The sequence below is a fragment of the Eublepharis macularius genome, chromosome 5 (assembly GCF_028583425.1).
Source record: "Eublepharis macularius isolate TG4126 chromosome 5, MPM_Emac_v1.0, whole genome shotgun sequence".
Lineage (NCBI taxonomy): Eukaryota > Metazoa > Chordata > Lepidosauria > Squamata > Eublepharidae > Eublepharis > Eublepharis macularius.
This window is the reverse complement of record NC_072794.1, coordinates 170,053,752-170,076,053: the sequence shown is the minus strand read 5'-3', so window position 1 is coordinate 170,076,053 and position 22,302 is coordinate 170,053,752. Positions and strand designations below refer to the sequence as shown.

General features: G+C 47.1%; 1 protein-coding gene across 1 annotated transcript in view; it reads left to right on the top strand.

Moving 5' to 3' along the window:
- Positions 1 to 18,966, top strand: part of RSPO4 (R-spondin 4) — a 53,727-nt gene extending 34,761 nt beyond the window's left edge. The window contains exons 2-6 of the mRNA XM_054981694.1: positions 3,071 to 3,259; positions 7,068 to 7,211; positions 9,050 to 9,235; positions 18,652 to 18,755; positions 18,902 to 18,966. Of these exons, the coding sequence (XP_054837669.1) occupies positions 3,071 to 3,259; positions 7,068 to 7,211; positions 9,050 to 9,235; positions 18,652 to 18,737 (605 nt within the window). The 3' untranslated portion in view covers positions 18,738 to 18,755; positions 18,902 to 18,966. The remainder of the gene's footprint in view (positions 1 to 3,070; positions 3,260 to 7,067; positions 7,212 to 9,049; positions 9,236 to 18,651; positions 18,756 to 18,901) is intronic.
- Positions 18,967 to 22,302: the final 3,336 nt, after the last annotated feature.

The following is a 22,302-nucleotide window of genomic DNA, read 5'->3' as shown; positions in this document are numbered from 1 at the left end:
GGGGGCTGCTAAAATTCTCTGCAACACCAGGGCAGCTCCTCCTATGACGACAGGCTCTTAATTTGTTTGCATGCTCGCTGTGATGGATGGGTGTCTGTTTTTACCCTCTTGTCCTTCTGCCACAGCGAGAGACCACAGAGAATCCTGCTGTCTACCCCCGCCCCCTTCCAGCGGTATGCTCAGGACAGCTCTCTTCCTGCCTTGAAGATTCAAAGGAATAAATTGCATTTCTATATGCAAGGCTTAAAGCACGGTTGAATTTCTCACGCACTTGTTATAGCTGAACAAATACTACATTCCCCGGGATACATGGCACCCAACGGGTCTGATTGACGGGACAATCAGATCTTACTGTAATATAAACATTTCAATGCTGGAGTCATAATTTTGTCATAGGTTCGAAATTCTTCTGGGAAATAACACAGTCAAGGTTAAAATCTTAGCTGGAAAGTGAAAACGAAAGAAAATGTTTATAGTTAAAAGGAACTTTCTCTCCTCACTGCAAGATTGAGCTGACCTGTAGTTTTAATTCCAGAAGCCAGGGAGAAAGAATCTCCCACCGAGGCAAATTTGGCTCTTCTGTGCGTGTTCAGCTTCAGTTGTGCTCACATATAGGGCATTATGTGAGAGGTCCTTAAAAAAACCCTTAACAATTACGCACTACATTTTGTGGCTGTGCAGAGATCTGAACACAAGTTGCACAGCCCCTGACTGCCAAACTCAGTCTCTCATCACGCTGACTTCTGATCGTTTCATATACAAGGAGTATCAAATCTCTTATGTGCATTTTAAATGGAGTGAAACATATTTCTACAAAAATATTCACTGCCCTATATTACAGGGGTCCCCAATCTTTTTCAGCCTGCAGGCACCTTTGCAATTCTTACACAGGGTAGTGGGTGCAACCTCAAAATGGCTGCCACAAAAGGTAAAAACAACCACAAAATGTCAGGTAGCAAGGTCATACATAACTAACATTTCTTGTTTAACAGGAAGCCCATTTAAATGACTATATTGTTTAAAAATATTTTCTTGCACATACACAGCTTACCTTCAGTCACGTAGTGAAGATTCTTGTGCTGTGGTGGTGGCAGCTACTGGAAGCAACTTTCCAAAATCTGCACAGCCAATCAGATCCCCAGTGGCCAATCAGAAGCTCTATTGAGCAAAAGACTCACCTGACTCTGTTCACTTTCCTTTCTAAAAACACTTGGCGGGCATGAGGAATGGTATCAGTGGGCGCCACGGTGCACCACGTTGGGGAACCCTGCTCTATTATATATACTTACAGCAACACTTTTTGTGTTTGCAAAATATTGAAAAGAGGATACAACCTCTTGCCCCAAAATACTCCTTCAACTGGCTTTTAAAATGTTTGAGAATTGTTTAATATGATAAAACTGATATCATGCTATTGTATGTATTGGTGGTGGAAAGTGCCATCAAGTCGTAGCTGACTTACAGCAACCCCTGCTGGGGTTTTCAAGGTAAGAGACTAACACAGGTGGATTTGTCATTGCCTGCCTCTGCATAGAGACCCTGGCCTTCCTTGGAGGTCTCCCATCCAATTATTAACCAGCACCGATCTTGCTTAGCTTTCAAAATCAGAGAAGATGGGGCTTGCCTGGGCTATCCAAGTCAGGACATTAAATGTATTAAAAACTGGAAATATGAGGATTAGCTATTACATATAGCACAGACACATTTAGAAATGTAATAATTTTGACTTTGGGGGAATCTGATTATTAACTTGTGTAATTGGTCTTCTTCTAGATAGTTTCCGGTAGGCAGCTGTGTTGGTCTGTAGCAGAAGAGCAAGGCCCATGTCCAGTAGCACCTTAAAAAGACCAACTAGATTCGCAGGGAAGGAGCTTTCAAGAGTCAAAGCTCTCTTCGTCAGATACAAGGATACTATATTATTATGTTGGCCATTTCCACATCCTTATAGGCACGGTCCACCCTTGGAATGCTGGTGGCTTTTCCCCAGGCTTCCTCATGTCTATGTTTGCAAAATGTCTGCATGCTGTTTCATTACTGTTTTTTTTGACATCTTTTCTGGGACCGCATTTTCATGGGTGTTTTCTTTTGACGCATGTTGATGCTGTGGTTCTTTAGTGTTCTCTGGCATCTGAACAAGAGGTGGGCATGGACCAGAAAATGGACCAAAATTTTTCATGGACCCAGCCATTTGGCGTTTACAAACCAGTGGGTCGTGGGAGGCCCATTTTCCATGGACCCATGGACTTTTCACCGGTCTGTAGGTTCGTGGTCCATTAAAGCCTCCTGGCGTCACTGTGCTGGGAGTGCTTTAACATTTAAATCCCCCTTGCTGCAGCTGACTGGGGGCTGTCAGTCAGCTGGAGCAAGGAAGAAGGTTAAAGTGTTCCGGTCTCAGCCCAGATCGATGAACCAATTGGTTCGTGAACAAGTCTGGACCACGAAAAGTTCGTGGTGAAACATCATGGACCACAGACCCACAGCCCATGGATTTTCCCCAGTCTGAGCCCACCTCTAGTCTGAACAGTTAAAGCACTCTGAAGAATCTTCCCTATCTCCTCCCAGTTCCTCCCTTGAAGCACTTTCCCTTTCCATTTGGCTGTGGCAGCCTCCTTGTAAAACGAGCTGGATGCAAATTCGCATGTGCCAAGTCAAAAAAATAATTTGAAAGGAGGTGGGCGATTTCAGGCTATGATGACTGACCTCCCCTCTAAAACTCGCTTTTGTTAGGGTCTGTTTGGAGGCTGTCCTGCAACTTCACAGTGCAAAGTAAGCACTTGTGGGGAGTGTGTGTGGAGGATAAGTTTTCGTACTGACTCAGCAAAACACTCACTTAAAGCAGGGAAAGGACGAGAACGACCGACTGTGTGGAAACAGCTGTTATTCACATGAAAGGCAAATAATTCTTTTGAAGGTGGTGCCGGGCAAGAACGTCACTCTTCTGAGAGCCCTTCTGATTGAACTGCTGATCACCTTCTGGGAAATGCCCAGCTGGTTGTCCCAGACCAGTGTGAAAAAAACACTCTCCTCTGATCCTGGCCTGTCTCACTGCTGTCCTCTCTTTCTCTTGCAGTCAGTGCCACCTTGTTCGAGAACTGCACTGGGTGTGTGATGTGTTCCGAGGACAACGGCTGTATCGCCTGCCAACAGAGGTTGTTCCTGCTCATCTGGAGGGATGGGATCCGCCAGTACGGTGCATGCGTCCATGCCTGCCCACCAGGCTACTTTGGAGTGCGAGGCCAAGAGCTCAACAGATGCATTAGTAGGTGTCTGACTACAACGAAGAGGGTTGTCTAGTCTGTCCATTCCGTGGCAGTTGCGGCAGACGTTGGTTTGTAACACACAACAACAGTGCCAGATTCATGTTGGGAAATACCTGGAGATTTAGGGGTGGAGCCTGGAGAGGGCAGGGCTTGGAGAGGGGAGAGACTTCTGCAAGGCTGTGATATCACAGAGTCTGCCAAAAGAAAAATCCTGCTTCAATCATCCAGGAACCAGAATCTCTCACTGCTCTATAGCAGTAGAAAAGAGCAAGAGTCCAGTAGCACCTATAAGACTAACAAAATTAGTGGGAGGGTATGAGCTTTCGTGAGTCACAGCTCACTAACAAAATTAGTGGGAGGGTATGAGCTTTCGTGAGTCACAGCTCACTAACAAAATTAGTGGGAGGGTATGAGCTTTCGTGAGTCACAGCTCACTAACAAAATTAGTGGGAGGGTATGAGCTTTCGTGAGTCACATCTCACTTCTTCATATATCTGAAAGTTCATACCCTTCAACTAATTTTGTTAGTGAGCTGTGACTCACGAAAGCTTATACCCTCCCACTAATTTTGTTAGTCTTATAGGTGCTACTGGACTCTTGCTCTTTTCTGTTGCTACAGACAAACATGGCTACTCATCTTGATCACTGTTCTATAGTCTCTGGGCCAAGCTACACATGACAAATGACACTTGAACGGCAAGTGGATTGAGTGGAGGGCAAGTGAACAGGGAGAAATACACTTGCCGTTCAAGTGTCATTCGTCATGTGTAGCTTGGCCCTCTGATGCAAACATTCCTTCTAGTATAATGTGTGAACCAGACTACTTACAGTCATGCGTGCTTCAAGTTCCTGCTCTGAGAATCCTACCCAGTCTTTTCCCATGTTAGGCAGCAGGTAAAAACAAATATAAGAGCCAGGCCCATAGCTATATATGATGGGCAACTCCCTGCACTACAAATATGCTATGCCCTCTCCCTGAATCACCAGCTTTCATTTTAAAAATAGTAAGTTTCTAGTCCTTTTCCTTGCGGAGATATAAAGGAAAACGTGCACATAGTTTTTGTCAGAAAATAGCAGCAGCAGCAACCTTTATTGGCATTACATCCATATTAATGAGAAAAACACATCACACAATCAAAACTCAGTCTACAGATACATAACTCGCCTCATAGACATAAGATACAAAAATTTAGCTACAGTTTCTATCCCCTTTTGGTTCCGAGTAGCTAATAGAAAACTAGTTTTACATTTATCAGATTTCCCAATTTGCTCTCTCAGCAACAGATCAATAAGTATGGGGCGTTTTGTGAAATCTCCCATTAAGTATCGAGGAAGCTAAACCGAGCTAACGAATAAGCTCTGCGGTAATGTGGGGCCATTAAACAGGTAAAATACACATGAGGTAAAACCCCTAAACCCAGGGGCGAGCATCTGCCTTTTGGAAGACTCCTGAGATTCTGAATCTCGATGTCAAGGAGTCTTTGTCTGATCAGTTCATAAGCTGATTTTTCTGGGAGGGAAAATAAATCTTCAATATTAATCCCTATTGAGTTATTTTTTTCCTCTATGTGGCTTAACCACATGGATGTCTGAGACTCCATCATCACAGTTTTTTTTTTCTGGGAAGGAATAGGAGAGGGGAAAATGAAAAAGGCAGGAAGTGAGTCAGTCCCTGACCAAATTAGTTCTCTTCTTTTCCCCTTTGCCTGGGGCCTTTGCTCCTTTCTTCCTTGTTTCTCGTAGGGGTGGTGGGGGTGAGGGGTCCCCTGCTGTCACCCTCTGCCCCTCGCCACTGCTTACTGGGCTGGTGGGGGGGCAGGAAAACAGGCCTCCTAGGGTGCACTCCCAGTATGACGCTATGACATGGCTCCCATGAGTGATGTCATTGCGCAGGCTGCGGGAGTTCTCCTGTACTTTGTGCTGGGCCGATTTGGGCCTCAAATGGGAGCACTCCAGCTTTGTACACTTTGCACGTACAAGGAGACCTTCAAAAGGTGAGTGCTAGTTTTCCCACCCCTCCCACTGGGAGAGTAAGGGAACCTGGCAACTTTACCTCCTTATAATGTCTAAAGTGACTAGCTGTCAAAATTCAGGGTAGAAAATTAAAGTGCGATCCCTATTATTTTCAGAGTACCTACTCTGTTTGCAGTGGTGAATTTGTCTCAAGAGTAGATATGGCATTGGGGAGGGGGCAGGATTGAAAAAGATGAATGTCCAGTTTCACCCAGCCTGATATCTGGTTTTAACGGTTCATTGAACACTATCTTGTAGAAACTCGCCTGTGTGAAAGACAGTGTGCCACTGAGCATGTGCAGAATGCCTTGAACTCACCAATGAACAGCTACTTTCAAGCTTCTCTCCTCACCTTGCAAAATCTGGGATAAGGGCCACAGGGGCTGTACCAGCTTAAACCCCAGCACCTATCACTTTTTAAAAAAAAGAAGCGCTCCCCAACAGAAGGCTAAAGGGCCAAGAGGCAGAATATCCAGGCAGTCTCAAGTTCCACTAGAGAAAATAAGGATTTGCAGACAATCAAAATAAATCTAAGCCAAGATTCACTCCTGCTCTGAATGAATTCACACATTGTGGGCATGTATGGAGAACTTTTCTCTCTTTGCATAGTGATCATACACCTCTAACTACGTGGTATTAGGAGACAAATTTCAAAGCTGGAGGAAAGTAGTTTGTAATTAAAGCGCTGATTGATTGTCCCATATATGGTCACAGTCAGGGCAGAAGTCAGGGATCAACAAGGCAATACAAGACAGAGGCCAGGCACCAGGTCAATCAGGGCAGAACTAACTAGTCATAGATCCAGAGGAGTTAGCTGTGTTATGCTACAATAAAATTGGTTAGTCTTAAAGGTGCTACTGGACTCTGTTTGAACTAACTAGTGTCACTGATCCAGAACTAGCAGGGAGTTCATACTGCAGACTAGTTGCTTAGATTGAAGTGGCCAGGCTGGAGGCAGCTGCTTAAAACTGTTAGAGATTATGGTATTTTATATATTTAGTTTAGTAATTTAGCAGAGTAATATAGCAGAGTAATTTAGTCAGAAGCGTTTAAACCCTTACAAACGTGCATTAATTAATCCTCAGACAAAATTCATAGAAAGATAATACTTACAGTTTATTGTAGCAGATTTCTCTTCTGGTAATAACAAGGGAAAGATCCTATTCTAAAGAGTTACATTCTCTAGTCTAGTACCACGGCCTGAAACTAGGCAGCGAGGTTGTAGGCGTAGGTCTGTGGACAAAGAGAAGGGCTCCATAAGGAGCATGGTGGCTTTACATCTTTTCTCTTGGAAGAGCATGAGGGAAGGTGTGAAATCTCCCAAGAGGCACAGAGGCAAGAGAGGAGAAGTCAGTAGGCGTTCCCACCTTAGACAAGAGAGTGGCAGATTGCTAGACCTATACATTACATTCAAAGAGACATCCAGCGCCCCCCAGTGTCCAAAGGCAGGCTGAGTCGCCTATTCCAACAAAAACCTCCCAACAGCCCCCTTTGGATCCTTTTGTACTTCCTCTGCTGATCCTCTTGAAGAAAGTACAGAGTAGATTAGATCAGGGTTAGTGGTTAGGGTTAGGGTTAGAGCCAAGCTACAAGTGACGAATTACACTTGCCTGGCAAGTGGACAGACTCAAGTGTATTCCTCCCTGTTCATTTTACATTCACTTGTTCTCCACTTTTTAATGTAGTTGCTTAAGACTGTAGGGACTTGCTCTTAGTGTTCACTCTGAAGCCGAGTGCCTTGTCCTTCAGTTTGCAAAATATAGTTGGCTCCTGTTTCTTTCTTTTCCTGTGCAGAATGCCGGTCGCCCAGCTGTGAGAGCTGCTTCAGCAAAGATTTCTGCATGAAATGCAAAGAGCATTTCTTCCTGCACAAAGGCAAATGTTTCAGCGCATGCCCACCTGAGACCCTGGCCCAGTCCAGCACCCGGGAATGCCAAGGTAAGCCAGGCAGGCCACTTCTGTTCCTTGCAGAAATAGGGCTGGCATGCCCCAGCCTACTGCAGACTCATACTCCTTCTGCAAGTGAGGGGGACAAAGAAGAATTTGTATCTGTACTCCATGCAGGAACTGGATAGATTTTGCTGGAATGGGAGGGTGCTGATTGCCTGGACTGCCTCTGTACCATACTCTTCATCTATTCTGGGGTCCTCAGTGTTCGTTCTTTCATTCATTTGTTTGTTCGTTCATTCGTTCATTCACTTTAAAGATGTCTGTCCTGCACTCTCCAGAATCTGCCTTATATTTTTATGAGGCCAGTTAAGACTGGATGAATCTTTGCTAGAACTGTGTTTATCTCGTGTATCTTCAGTGTGAAGGACAAAACACTTGGGTTGCCCAGGGCAACCCAAGTCCGGCCACCCCCATGCACACGTGCAGTGTGTGCATGCTCCAGGCACTGCGTGATGATGTCACTTCCATAACATCATCACACAGGGCCTGGAGGCATGCAGCCTGTGCAGCAAGCTGGCTACCCCAGTGCATGATGTGCAGCGGAGCTGGTGGCGGCAGTGCGGGCGGCTGAGCAGAGGGCTGGGATCCTGCCCGCGCCATTCGCCTGCCCCACTGATGGGGCAGCTGGCTTGCTGCATGCTTCCTGTCCTGCGTGCGCAGCAAGCCAGCTGCCCCATCGGTGGGGCAGGTGAATAGCACGGGTGGACTCCCAGCTCTCCACTCAGCCGCCCACACTGCCACTGCCAGCTCCAGCGCGCTCTTGGCGGCTGGCAGCTGTGCACGGCACCCCCTCTTTGGCAGCATCATGGGAAGACTGCCCCCCCCGGTTGATCCAGCCCTGGTCTTCAGCAGGTGGAAGAACTGGAATTCTGGAAATTTGTCTGTGAAATGTTGGTGCATATGCCATTGCATCCAGCAGGCCAGGAATCTGCCCTGCCAACAGATCTCCAATGGGTTTTGAGGGTGTCTCTGTAGCAGCCACAGTTTCAACTGGAACTGTTGCCTGCTGAAGCTCAGTTGGTTAATTATACACATTTCAGTCCATTAATGAAACAGTTATTTTTGCATAATCAGAATGTGCCCTGACCTGGATAGCTCAGGTGAGCCTGATCTCATCAGTTCTCAGAAGCTAACCAGGGTCAGCCTTGGTTAATAATTGGATGGGAGATCTGGGAGGAAGACCAGGGTTGCAGAGGCAGGCAATGGCAAACCACCTCTGTTGGCCTCTTGCCATGAAAACCCCACCAGGGGTGGCCATAAGCCATCTATGACTTGAGGGCAGGATTTCATTTCAAACAGCATATGACTAACACATAGGGTTGCCAGCTTCCAGTAAGAAGATTCCTGGAGATTTGGGCAGGGGGGGGAGCCTGGGGAAGGAGGAGTTTGGGGAAGGGAGGGACCCCAACAGGGTATAATACCATAGAGGCTACCCTCCAGAGAAGCCATTTTCTCCAGGGGGACTGGTCTCTGTCGCCTGGAGATCAGTTGTAATTCCAGGAAGTCTCCAGGCCCCACCTGGGGGTTGGCTACCCTACTAATGCAATAGTTCTGAAGGAAAAAAATACTTTATTTTTGACTAATACCTTCAGTCTTCTAAGCTTGACAGGGGAAGGTGCCTTTTTCCAAAAGTCACCCTCCGTTCCTACAGTCTTAAGCAATTACATAAAAACCAATGAACATTTTTAAAAAAACACTCTGCTGCACAATTAATTTTGCAGCATCTTTTTAGCAAAAGGAGGGAATGAACTGCATTAATGTTGCAAGCCTCTTTTAAAGCCATTGATTGTGACTGGGATATTCTCTTCCTCTCTTGTTCCTCCCAGAAAAGTGCGAGATGGGTCCCTGGAGCAACTGGAGCCCCTGCACAAACCAGGGCAAGACCTGTGGCTTTAAGTGGGGCTCAGCTACGAGGGTTCGTGAGGTCATCAGGAGTAGCAAAGAGGAATCTGCAATGTGCTCAACACTGTCAGAGTCCAGGAAGTGCCGGATGAAGAAACACTGCCCTGGAGGTACGGCGTAGTGGAAGGGGAAAGAAGAAGGGACTTGCTAGTGTTTAAAATTTTCCTGAGCCAGCCCTGTTGTTGAGTGTAAAGATACAGATCCTCACAATTGCTGTTGATCCATTCTTAATGTGACCTTCTACAAAGCAGCTCAGGACAGCATGCACACTTCTCCACACCTCTTATAAAAGCCCTGTGAAGTAGATTGAGCTGAGAAAGAGTTACTAGGCAAAGATCTCTCACTTCACTCCATCCACAAAATGTAAATTGCAGGTTTGTGCATCCTCAGTTTGCCTTGGGGCTGTGCAGGAGAAGGAAAGGGGGATTAACCCTTTGACTTTCATGCATGTTCACTGTTCAAATCCTTTAGAAACTATGTATTTTAAATGCTAATAGCTGAGCCACTGTCAAATAGTAAAACTAAGTGGGGGGTGGAAGGGATAATTCTCCTTTTTTCTTATGGGCATGGCCCCAAGGCAAACTGAGGCTGCAAGAGTGGGAGGCCATTTCCACACATCCTTAAAGAGACAGCCCACTCACCGAATGCTGGTGGCTTTTCTCCTTCACTCCATACATCTCTGATTTCAAAGCAGTAGTAGGCTTCTGGGGGTTTTTGGCACCTTTTTGGGGATGCAGGAAAGTGTGGGAAGTTGCGTTCTCATAAAAACTGGTGGTTTTTCTCCTTCACTCCACACATCTCTGATTTCAAAGCAGTAGTAGGCTGTTAGGCTTGTTTTTTGGGCACCTTTTTGGGGATGCAGGGAAATGCGGGAAATTGCCTTCTCATAAAAGCTGGTGGCTTTTCTCCTTCATGCCACACGTTTCTGATTTCAAAGCAGTAGTAGGCTGTTAGGCTTCCATTTTTTCAGCATCTTTTTGGGGATGTAGGAAAGTGTGGGAAATTGCATTCTCATCAAAGGTGCTGAAAAAACAGAAGCCTAACAGCCTGCTACAGCTTTGAAATCAGAGGCGTGTGGAGTGAAGGAGAAAAGCCGCCAGTGTATGGTGAGTGGGCTGTCCCTTTAAGGACTTGTGGAAATAGCTTTCATGTTATTGACAAATTGAGAGTTTTTTTCCATTCTCTCAGCCTGAGATTCACAGCTGAGTTGGTTTCAGGTGGGTAGCCATGTTGGTCTGTAGTAGAAGAGCAAGATTCGGTTCCAGTAACACCTTAAAGACAAACTAGATTTCCAGGATATGAGCTTTTGAGAGCCGGACCTCCTTTTGAAAGCTCATACTGGTGTTACTGGAGCCAAAGTTTGCTCTACTGCTGAGTTGGAATTTAACTATTAGTGTCCCGGTTCCTAGTCCAGCATTTTTACTGTCCCAGGCTGAAAGTTAGTTCAACCCTGTTCCCAGGTAAGTGTTTAACATGACCCTTCATGGCCCCCAACCAGGGCAAGTTATTCCATTCACGTGGACCCGGAGACAACTTACAGTGAACAAAATTTTCAGAGTCCATCTTTATTTCTGGTTGAAGTTTATTTCTGAAGTTGCAGTAGAAAAATGATAAGCCCTCCCATCTCTTGCTGGTGATGAGTAATTACAAGACCACAATAGCTGGAAAGGGGGCAATAAAATTCACAGTTGCCACACATCCCTGGAGAAGTGCATCAGAAGGGAGTACTTGATTCCAATTCCCATGAGTCTGTGCTTTAAAGGTGCAGACCCTACTATGTAGCATCCTCTATAGCTAATAAACAAGCTTCCTTATTCTGCTATAACAGCCCAAGCATTCTATCCACTGTAACGCACTGGCATTCTGCTGTGTAATCGTGTGCCATTTGCCCTTCACCTTTTGCAGCCGGCTGCATTCCTGATGTGTCTGGAGAGACCACACCATCACATTCGGCTTGTGAATTTCTTTATAGCAGCCTGCTGGGGCCCGTCAGAAGGCTCCATGCTGCATTCGCTAAAGCATCTGCTTTTTAATGGGATGGGTTGACCTGCGGAGTTGTAGCATCACCTGCACAAATATGCAAAGAGGGACCCAAGAGGCATCTGCTTTGGTTAGGGAATCTTGCGCAGCAGGAGGCTGGAACAGAGCAGCCAGATGGTCTGTTCCAACTCTGCAATTGCAGTGAAAGAGAAGAACTGTGCTGTGCAATTTTAAGCAGGGTTATACCTTTGTGAGGGCCAAGCTAGAAGTGACAAATTACACTTGAATGGCAAGTGAACAGACTCACATGCATTCCTCCCTGTTCACTTGTGCTCCACTACATGATTGAGTGAAGTGCAAGTGGAGTGCGAGTGAACAGGGAGGAATACATGTGAGTCTGTTCACTTAATGATTGACTGAAGTGCAAGTGGAGTGCAAGTGAACAGGGAGGAATACATGTGAGTCTGTTCTCTTTAATGATTGACTGAAGTGCAAGTGGAGCGCAAGTGAACAGGGAGGAATACATGTGAGTCTGTTCACTTAATGATGGACTGAAGTGCAAGTGGAGCGCAAGTGAACAGGGAGGAATACATGAGAGTCTGTTCTCTTTAATGATTGACTGAAGTGCAAGTGGAGCGCAAGTGAACAGGGAGGAATACATGTGAGTCTGTTCACATAATGATTGACTGAAGTGCAAGTGGAGTGCAAGTGAACAGGGAGGAATACATGTGAGTCTGTTCACTTAATGATTGACTGAAGTGCAAGTGGAGTGCAAGTGAACAGGGAAGAATACATGTGAGTCTGTTCTCTTTAATGATTGACTGAAGTGCAAGTGGAGCGCAAGTGAACAGGGAGGAATACATGTGAGTCTGTTCTCTTTAATGATTGACTGAAGTGCAAGTGGAGCGCAAGTGAACAGGGAGGAATACATGTGAGTCTGTTCACTTAATGATTGACTGAAGTGCAAGTGGAGTGCAAGTGAACAGGGAGGAATACATGTGAGTCTGTTCACTTAATGATTGACTGAAGTGCAAGTGGAGTGCAAGTGAACAGGGAGGAATACATGTGAGTCTGTTCTCTTTAATGATTGACTGAAGTGCAAGTGGAGCGCAAGTGAACAGGGAGGAATACATGTGAGTCTGTTCTCTTTAATGATTGACTGAAGTGCAAGTGGAGCGCAAGTGAACAGGGAGGAATACATGTGAGTCTGTTCACTTAATGATTGACTGAAGTGCAAGTGGAGCGCAAGTGAACAGGGAGGAATACATGTGAGTCTGTTCACTTAATGATTGACTGAAGTGCAAGTGGAGTGCAAGTGAACAGGGAGGAATACATGTGAGTCTGTTCTCTTTAATGATTGACTGAAATGCAAGTGAAGCGCAAGTGAACAGGGAGGAATACATGTGAGTCTTTTCTCTTTAATGATTGACTGAAGTGCAAGTGGAGCGCAAGTGAACAGGGAGGAATACATGTGAGTCTGTTCTCTTTAATGATTGACTGAAGTGCAAGTGGAGCGCAAGTGAACAGGGAGGAATACATGTGAGTCTGTTCTCTTTAATGATTGACTGAAGTGCAAGTGGAGCGCAAGTGAACAGGGAAGAATACATGTGAGTCTGTTCACTTAATGATTGACTGAAGTGCAAGTGGAGCGGAAGTGAACAGGGAGGAATACATGTGAGTCTGTTCACTTAATGATTGACTGAAGTGCAAGTGGAGCGCAAGTGAACAGGGAGGAATACATGTGAGTCTGTTCTCTTTAATGATTGACTGAAGTGCAAGTGGAGCGCAAGTGAACAGGGAGGAATACATGTGAGTCTGTTCTCTTTAATGATTGACTGAAGTGCAAGTGGAGCGCAAGTGAACAGGGAGGAATACATGTGAGTCTGTTCTCTTTAATGATTGACTGAAGTGCAAGTGGAGTGCAAGTGAACAGGGAGGAATACATGTGAGTCTGTTCACTTGCCATTCAAGTGTAATTCGTCGTCACTTCTAGCTTGGCCTTGAGTCTAAGGGGTAACTGTTTAGGCCTGCACGGTTAGAGCACAACTTAGATGGGAGAGCAAGCGGGTTGTGCCATGTGTGAAGAGCAGATGGAAAGAAGCCTGCTCAGCCATGTGCTCTCAATAAGGGTGTGCAAGGAAAAAACTTTCGGCTTTCTTGTTTCGGGATTACCCGAAACAAGATTCTCTACCGTTAAAGCCGAAAGCCGAAACAAGAATCTCTTTCGGGATTCGGGATTCGGGATTCTTTCGGCATTCTTTCGGGTTTTTTTTTTTGGGAAAATGCCTCCGTCTTTCAGGACGCCTGGAGGAGGCATTTTCCCACCTAATAAGCCCAAAATTGGTGGGGACCTTCCTCTAACCCTTCTCTAACAACCACCCAAGTTTCAGACAGATTGGACTTTGGGGGGCCATGTTATGGCCCCCCAAAGCAGGTCCCCCCATCCTCCCATAAGAAAGCGAAGGAGCAGCATATTGTTAGCATGCTGCTGCTGATCTTTCTTCATTATTTCCTATGGGGAAAAAATGAAGAGGCAGGCTTCCTTTGCCAGGGGTGGCATTTTGCATGCAAAATGCCCCCCAGCCCTCAGGGGCCCTTCTCCCACCCCTCCTCCCACCCCCCACCAAGGCTCAGCCTGCTCCCACTTGGGGGGGCCATTTCATGGCCTCCCCAAGTAGGTGCTCTAATCTCTACCACTGACAGCTGGGGGAGGCTTGTGTTGCCAGGGGTGGCATTTTGCATGCAAAATGCCCCCCAACCCTCTGGGGCCCTTCTCCCACCCCTCCTCCCACCCCCCACCAAGGCTCAGCCTGCTCCCACTTGGGGGGGCATTTCATGGCCTCCCCAAGTAGGTGCTCTGCTCTCATCTCTACCACTGACAGCTGGGGGAGGCTTGTGTTGCCAGGGGTGGCATTTTGCATGCAAAATGCCCCCCAGCCCTCTGGGGCCCTTCTCCCACCCTTCCTCCCACCCCCCACCAAGGCTCAGACTGCTCCCACTTGGGGGGGCCATTTCATGGCATCCCCAAGTAGGTCCTCTCAGCCCCTAAAGTCCACCCCTTACAGCCCCACACAAACCCAATTCCCCCCCAGCTGCCACACACAGACCCAAATCCCCACATTAGCCCCTCACAGACCCAAATCCACCCCCACCTGCCCTACACCCATAACCCCAGGAACAGGCTGGCAAAGGCCAGCCCTCTCCCTTTGTTCCCTATGCTGGGAACTTCTAAACTCTCTTTCCCTGGGCAATTCTGCACAGCCCAGGGGTGCCACAATGGTGGGCACACTTCTGAGTGCCAGCTGGTCCCTGTGAAAGAGCACCTGAACCACAGACACCCTCCCTCAAATTCCCCCACCACCTACAGAGATGGCTGGCCAGCCAGCCCCATTGTTCCCTATGATGGGAACCAACTGCACAACAAAGAATAAAACAAGAACAACACAAAATAAAGTTTTTAAAAAATTATATTCTCCCTTCCAAAGTACAAGTAGGCAAAGCATTATGACACATTACACCAGCAGTCCCCCACACAGAAAAATTAAAACAAAACTCACTTAACATCAGAGAATCACAAAGCATGATTCCTGTCAAAAACACTTTATTTCTTGAACAGCTTTAGGTTACACAGCAGGGGGGAACACCAAAGGGCATGGCAGCACTATCTTACACAAAAATAACACAACTCGCTTCACATTAAAGAATCACCCCAAAAAATTGCTGTCAAAAGCACTTTATTTCTGTAACTGCTTTAGGAAGGCACCACAGAGCAGGAAAGCAGCGTACTACACAAAAATAACACAACTCACTTCACATCAGAGAATCACACAAACACAATTGCTGTCAAAAACGGTGAAGTGGGTTGTATTATTTTTTGCAGTACATTGCTATCATGCCCTGTTGTGCCCTCCTACTGTGTAACCTAAAGCTGTTCAAGAAATAAAGTGTTTTTGCCAGGAATTGTGTTTTTGTGATTCTCTGATGTTAAGTGAGTTGTGTTATTTTTGTGTAAGATAGTGCTGCCATGCCCTTTGGTGTTCCCCCCTGCTGTGTAACCTAAAGCTGTTCAAGAAATAAAGTGTTTTTGACAGGAATCATGCTTTGTGATTCTCTGATGTTAAGTGAGTTTTGTTTTAATTTTTCTGTGTGGGGGACTGCTGGTGTAATGTGTCATAATGCTTTGCCTACTTGTACTTTGGAAGGGAGAATATAATTTTTTTAAAACTTTATTTTGTGTTGTTCTTGTTTTATTCTTTGTTGTGCAGTTGGTTCCCATCATAGGGAACAATGGGGCTGGCTGGCCAGCCATCTCTGTAGGTGGTGGGGGAATTTGAGGGAGGGTGTCTGTGGTTCAGGTGCTCTTTCACAGGGACCAGCTGGCACTCAGAAGTGTGCCCACCATTGTGGCACCCCTGGGCTGTGCAGAATTGCCTAGGGAAAGAGAGTTTAGAAGTTCCCAGCATAGGGAACAAAGGGAGAGGGCTGGCCTTTGCCAGCCTGTTCCTGGGGTTATGGGTGTGGGACAGGTGGGGGTGGATTTGGGTCTGTGAGGGGCTAATGTGGGGATTTGGGTCTGTGTGTGGCAGCTGGGGGGGAATTGGGTTTGTGTGGGGCTGTAAGGGGTGGACTTTAGGGGCTGAGAGGACCTACTTGGGGAGGCCATGAAATGGCCCCCCCCAAGTGGGAGCAGTCTGAGCCTTGGTGGGGGGTGGGAGGAAGGGTGGGAGAAGGGCCCCAGAGGGCTGGGGGGCATTTTGCATGCAAAATGCCACCCCTGGCAACACAAGCCTCCCCCAGCTGTCAGTGGTAGAGATGAGAGCAGAGCACCTACTTGGGGAGGCCATGAAATGCCCCCCCAAGTGGGAGCAGGCTGAGCCTTGGTGGGGGGTGGGAGGAGGGGTGGGAGAAGGGCCCCAGAGGGTTGGGGGGCATTTTGCATGCAAAATGCCACCCCTGGCAACACAAGCCTCCCCCAGCTGTCAGTGGTAGAGATTAGAGCACCTACTTGGGGAGGCCATGAAATGGCCCCCCCAAGTGGGAGCAGGCTGAGCCTTGGTGGGGGGTGGGAGGAGGGGTGGGAGAAGGGCCCCTGAGGGCTGGGGGGCATTTTGCATGCAAAATGCCACCCCTGGCAAAGGAAGCCTGCCTCTTCATTTTTTCCCCATAGGAAATAATGAAGAAAGATCAGCAGCAGCATGCTAACAATATGCTGCTCCTTCGCTTTCTTATGGGAGGATGGGGGGACCTGCTTTGGGGGGCCATAACATGGCCCCCCAAAGTCCAATCTGTCTGAAACTTGGGTGGTTGTTAGAGAAGGGTTAGAGGAAGGTCCCCACCAATTTTGGGCTTATTCGGTGGGAAAATGCCTCCTCCAGGCGTCCTGGAAGACGGAGGCATTTTCCCATAGGAAAGCCGAAAGAATCCCGAAACGTTTCGGCTTTTTTCTTTCGGCTACCCGAAACGTTTCGGCATTCCCCGAAACGTTTCGGCATTCCCCGAAAGAAGCCAAAACACTTTTGTTTCGGCATTCTTTCGGCATTCTGAATGCCGAAACGCACATCCCTAGCTCTCAATTGTCCTCCCACACACACACACTTTGGCAACTGATCTAGCCAGGCAGCCTGTCATTGCCTCCTTTGCCTGTACGTCTCACCTCTTTCCCGTCCCAGCTGTTATCATTTCAGCCTCAATGGCACAGCAGCTTGCAGCTCATCTCAGCTGGATCTTATTTATTTGCTTGAGAGATTTCTATCCCACTGCCTCTTGGCTGTAGCTTCTGAGAGCAAAGGTTACAGCACCTTATTAATAAAAACCTCAATGGAGAAAACATCCATTATGAAGGTTCCAAGGTGCCGCCTTCATCCGCAGACAAATGTGAAATGCAAAAGTGGCCTAATGCCTTTTGTAGGGATCAGCCAAAAGATTACGAGACTAAAGCTGCAGGAAATAGAATGCAAGCTTTAGAGAGCCAAATGTAGAAACATTTGAGATCATCGGGGTGATATTCAGGAACCAGCAGGAAAGCTACTTAAATTTAAATAACAGTTCTGCTTGATAAAATGCCACCAAATTTTGCCCCCAAATGAGGAGTGGCATAGTGGGTAGAGCATCGGGTTAGGATCCAGGGAGACCGAGGCACAAATCCCTGCCTCTACCATTGCCTTGGGCCTGTCGTAGTCTCTCAGCCCGGCCCACCTCACAGGACCAAGCTTTTTGTGGACAAGGTCTCAAGTTACATCTTTGGTATCGCAGGTAGCAGATCTAGGAAAGGTTGTTCCTTGTCCAAAAGAGTCACTACCGGTAGAATTAGACAACCTGAGCCTAGGTTGGGCTTGAGCCAGATGTGTATGAATTTCAATTTTCACACCAGAAAAAGGCACGCAAATCATGTAATACCTTTTATCGAGGCCAACCCAAGTGACACAAAACATTTGGGTTGTCCTCAACAACAACAACAATAACAACAACAACAACAACAACAACAACAATTTATGTCATTTATAGTCTGCCTTTCTCACTGAGACTCAAGGCGGATTACACAGTGTGAGATTAGTACAGTCAACTTCAAGAACATTTCCATACAGTGTCAAGGACATTTCCATAAGCAATGCCATAGGATAAATAAATACAAGTTTACAAAGATGTAGCATTAGCGAGAATCCAATACAGAGTTGAAGAAATGCTGGAACAGAACATAATCAATTCTAAGACTGACGTTAGACAACGTGAAGCACAGGTAGTACATAGGAGTACATATTTAAAGCAACAGATAATATGTAAGGCAACATAGTGGTGAAATTTATGGTCCTTAATTCATTAGCAAAGCATCTGAAAGCCAAGCTACACATGATGAATGACACTTGAATGGCAAGTGTATTTCTCCCTGTTCACTTGCCCTCCACTCAATCCACTTGCCAGGCAAGTGTCTTTCGTCATGTGTAGCTTGGCCCTGAAATCCCTTCCCTATAATACATCCCATTTGAGTAAAAAAGCCTTTTTGAATAATTTGGTTTTGCATCATTTGCAGAAAGCCAAGAGACTGGGGGCCCTCCTGAACTCCTGAGGAAGGCCATTCCACAGGGTCGGGCACCACAGGGAAAGCCTGTGTACGTGATATGATTTTTTCTTCTTTTTCTAGATTTTTGTATGGGTTCAATACGCCTGTTGACAATTTTTGCATCAACCTTTGCAATTTTGCCAGGGTAGAATTTTTGAATAAGTGTGCATCTGATATAAAAGTTGACCCTGCTTTGCTATTCCTGGGCAAAAAGCCCCAATTATAACGATCTGTGCAGTTGCTAACCTCATCCCACCTCACCCCCTGGGAGCTGTGCAGACCCTGGACAAGTTCGAATAGATTCTTCTCTCTTAGGATTTCATTTTCTTAGGATTAACTCCCATCTTTCTTCTGTGATGGGTTTTGAGGTGAGCTGACCCAATCCTGGTAATTTCAGCAAGGTTATAGCATGATGTGCCCTGGCCGGAATAATTTATTGGAGACATGAGATAGATCTACATCTGACCTAATTCTGTTATTACCTTTTAGAAAAGAACGAAAAGAAAAGAAAAGGAAAAAGGGACAAGAAAGAGAAGAAGAAGAAGAGGAAGATAGATTCTCTGATGGTCACTTAAACAGCTTTGGATCAAGTGGTACGTTGGTGGGGGTGCAACAATGGGGGGCAGCCCAAGAGGGGTGCCGTCATGGACAAAAGAGATCCTCCCCTCTTTCTCTCTCTGCCTCAGCAACGTCTCCTCCTCAGTTTCTTTTTTAATTCTTTCCCATCCTGTCTACCCAGATGATACGGCAGCGTCCCTCTCCCTACTTCTTCCCAGCATGCTAAGATGAAGAAAGAGAGAAAAAGGAGAATGCAAGAGTTGTTAAACGTCCCCTGATTTGTAGCATTCCCCCCTACACAAAGGACTTCTGCTTCTCTCATTGGCCCTGGTTTGTCAGGATGCTTGTTAAGTTGTGCAAATAGGACACCAACTAAGGAAACTTCAGGGCTATACAAGCAGGCATTGCCTCTGTGGCCTTTATTAAAATGGGAGACATCCCAGTTGGATTCACAGAGAAAATGGAGACCCACCATGGTCAGAAAGATGCTTTGACCCACCTGTTGGCAGGAGACATCAGGAAAACCTTACTCCGCTGAGAACTGGAAACGTCTTGTAGGCCCAAGACTATCTTCTCCCTGCAGTGTATGTCTTTCTCCAAGGCCAGATAGGAAATGCTCAAGATATTTTGCTAGTACCCATCAGCTAATTTTGCCAACAGTCTTGCAGATGCCTCCTTGACTTTCCCAAACGGACAGACCTGCTCAGTTCTCCGCACCCTTTGTTCGGGAGCAGACAAGATGGTCTAAACAACTGGCTTTTCTCTATGAGAGAAGCATCTGGCTGGAACTTGGCAGACAACTGACACATTTCTTGTCCTGGAAGAGGATGAACTGTTACTAGGCAACCCTCTGACTTTCCCCAACATCTCCATCTCCAAACAGACGCTTTACATTGCACAGCAGAAATGCCAAATTTATTTTCTGGAAACTTTGCTTAAGCGTTCCCTTCGCTTCTTGTTCTCTAATGGGTGTGTCTGCACTGGTCTTCATCTCCCACCAACCTTCATCCAGATCTCCCATTGTGGGGACCTCAGGAAGGACCTTCTAAGGGTAAGGTCAAAGGTGAGCTTGTGCTGTGCACGTTTCAGGTGCCACATCCCACAGGCACTCCACCCCCCCCCCCTTCAGCTCTATCCTGCTTATCTCAGCCACTCCACTGTGCTCTTTGCTTGGTCGCTAGCCACACACATGAAGGGCAGTCCCGGGCTTACTGGTGAGTAGCCACCTCCGCCAAGGGGTAGCTGTAGGGTGCTTATTCACACCTCAGTCTTCAGCAGGCAGTGGCTCCAGCCCTCCACTTGACACAGTACTTACTTGTAAGCAGGGGTCATTTCGTAGAAAAAGAGCTGGAGGAACTCATTAGCGTGACTCATTAGCATATGCCACACCCCTTGCCATCACCGGAAGTGAGTCATTAGCATAACTTATTTGCATATGCAACACCCCCTGACATCACCTATCCTGGCTGCTTTGGACCCAATCCTGGCCATTCAGGGCCGAAATTGGGCCCAAAATGGCAAAAAAGGGCTGAAAATGGCTGAAAAGGGGCCCCAAATGGTCAGGATCGGGCCGCTGCTGAGGGGGAGAGTGATCCACCACCCACTAGAGGCCTGATCCGGGCTGTTTTGGCCCCATTCCAGGCCGAAACAGGCCCCAAATGGCTGTCAGGTGGGCGGGGCCACCTGTCATGTGACCTCCTTGGGGAACTACTGGAACTGCATTCCTGAGCGTTCCCCCTCGAAATGAGCCCTGCTTGTAAGTAATTTTTCAATTGAAGTCAAGCCAGAATACAAAAGACGTCAGTAGAATTCCAAGTTTGAGATTCCAGATTTATTATTTGATCTCTAAAACCCAGGGTGTGGGGTTATATGAACTTGGGCTGAAGCACCGGGGAACAAAGGGAGAGATAACATCCCCCCCCACCATTTCCCTGATTGAAAATCCCCTCCCCCTCCTATAATATGGGGAAGGAAACAAGTTTCCATATAGTGTCATTTCCTTTCCAGGGGATTCCAAGAGAAAGCCTGGAGGTAGGGATCCCACTCCCCCAGGGGGGATGGGGGATCCCCCGCTTTCACCCTCCACCCCCTGTCTCCACTTACCTGGCTGGCAGGGGAGGAGAGCATGAGAATGGGCCTCCCGGGTATACTCTCCAGCAGGGCTTTTTTTCTGGGGAAACAGGTAGTGGAACTAAGGGTAGCGTTTACCAGCAGCTGAAGGAGGTTGCTACTCTGCCACCACTCACGTGTGCGCTTTGCACACATGCGCTTCCAGGAAGTGACATCATCACGCAGGGTGGCGTGGCCCCGGGGCTTTTTAAATTTTAAACCCCCGCACTTCAGCTGTCTGGCGAGGACTTCCCCGCCAGGCAGCAGAAGCATGCCGGTGGGGTTTTAACTACCCCAGCCGCTTATTTCACCCGATGGGAGGTGGAGGAGATGAAATAAGCAGCTGGGTGGGAAGTTTGTCGGGGAAACCTGATTTTTTTTTTTCTTTGCTGCACACGTGAGCACTTTGGAGAGGTGCTGGAATGCCATTCCACTGCGTTCCGGCTGAAAAAAAGCCCTGCCTCCTGGGTCGGTGTGATGACATCACTGACATCATCGCACCACCCAGAGAGCACTCTTGCGCTTTGCCGCAGGCTAATTTTGGCCCCAAATGGGCCAAATGGCCCCATTTGAGGCCCAAATCAGGCCACTGTGAAGTGCAGAAGCACTCCTGCACCTGCGTGGTGATGGCGCCAGAAGTGACATCGCCGGAAATGACATCATCACACAGCTGCGTGCCTGTGCATGCTGCCCATACGCGAGTAAAAGATACAGAGCAAAAAAAGAAGACGATAAGAGCCAGGTCTCCTCTCGCTGGGAGGGTAAGGGGACCTGGCAACTCTACCTGGAAGAGATGCCAAATCTTTTTTGCTGTTCTTGCCCAAACTCCCCAGATCGGGATTTAAGTTGGATTTGACTGCTGCAAAGCAAAAAAAACATCACCCATGGACCATGCAGTTGTACAGTGTCTTGTTGAATCTGGGCTAGTGCAGGTAGGAATTCCAGCCTCCACATGGTGGCTGGAGATCTCCCAGAATTACAACTGATCTCCAGGCCACAGAGATCCATTTCCCTGGAGTAAATGGTGGCTTTGGAGGGTGGACTCTATGACATTATATTCTCCTGAGGTCCCTCCCTTCCCCAAATTCTCCAGGATCTACCCCCCGACCCTAAATCTCCAAGAATTTCCTAACCTGAAGCTGGCAGCCCTACAGTGCAGAGTCCCACAGGTAAGGGCTTTTGTTTCAACAGCATCATGTTTCCATTGGGACTTGCTGTGAATGAAGGACTCCATTGGTAGATTTATTGTCGAAGGCTTTCATGGCTGGAGAACGTTAGTTGTTGTAGATTTTCCAGGCTGTATCGCCATGGTCTTGGCATTGTAGTTCCTGACGTTTCGCCAGCAGCTGTGACTGGCATCTTCACAGGTGTAGCACCAAAAGACACAGATCTCTGTGTCACAGTGTGGAGAAGATGTTGGCAGGTAATTTATATCTACGCAGGAAGGTGGGTTTGGGCTGAGTCATCCTGTAA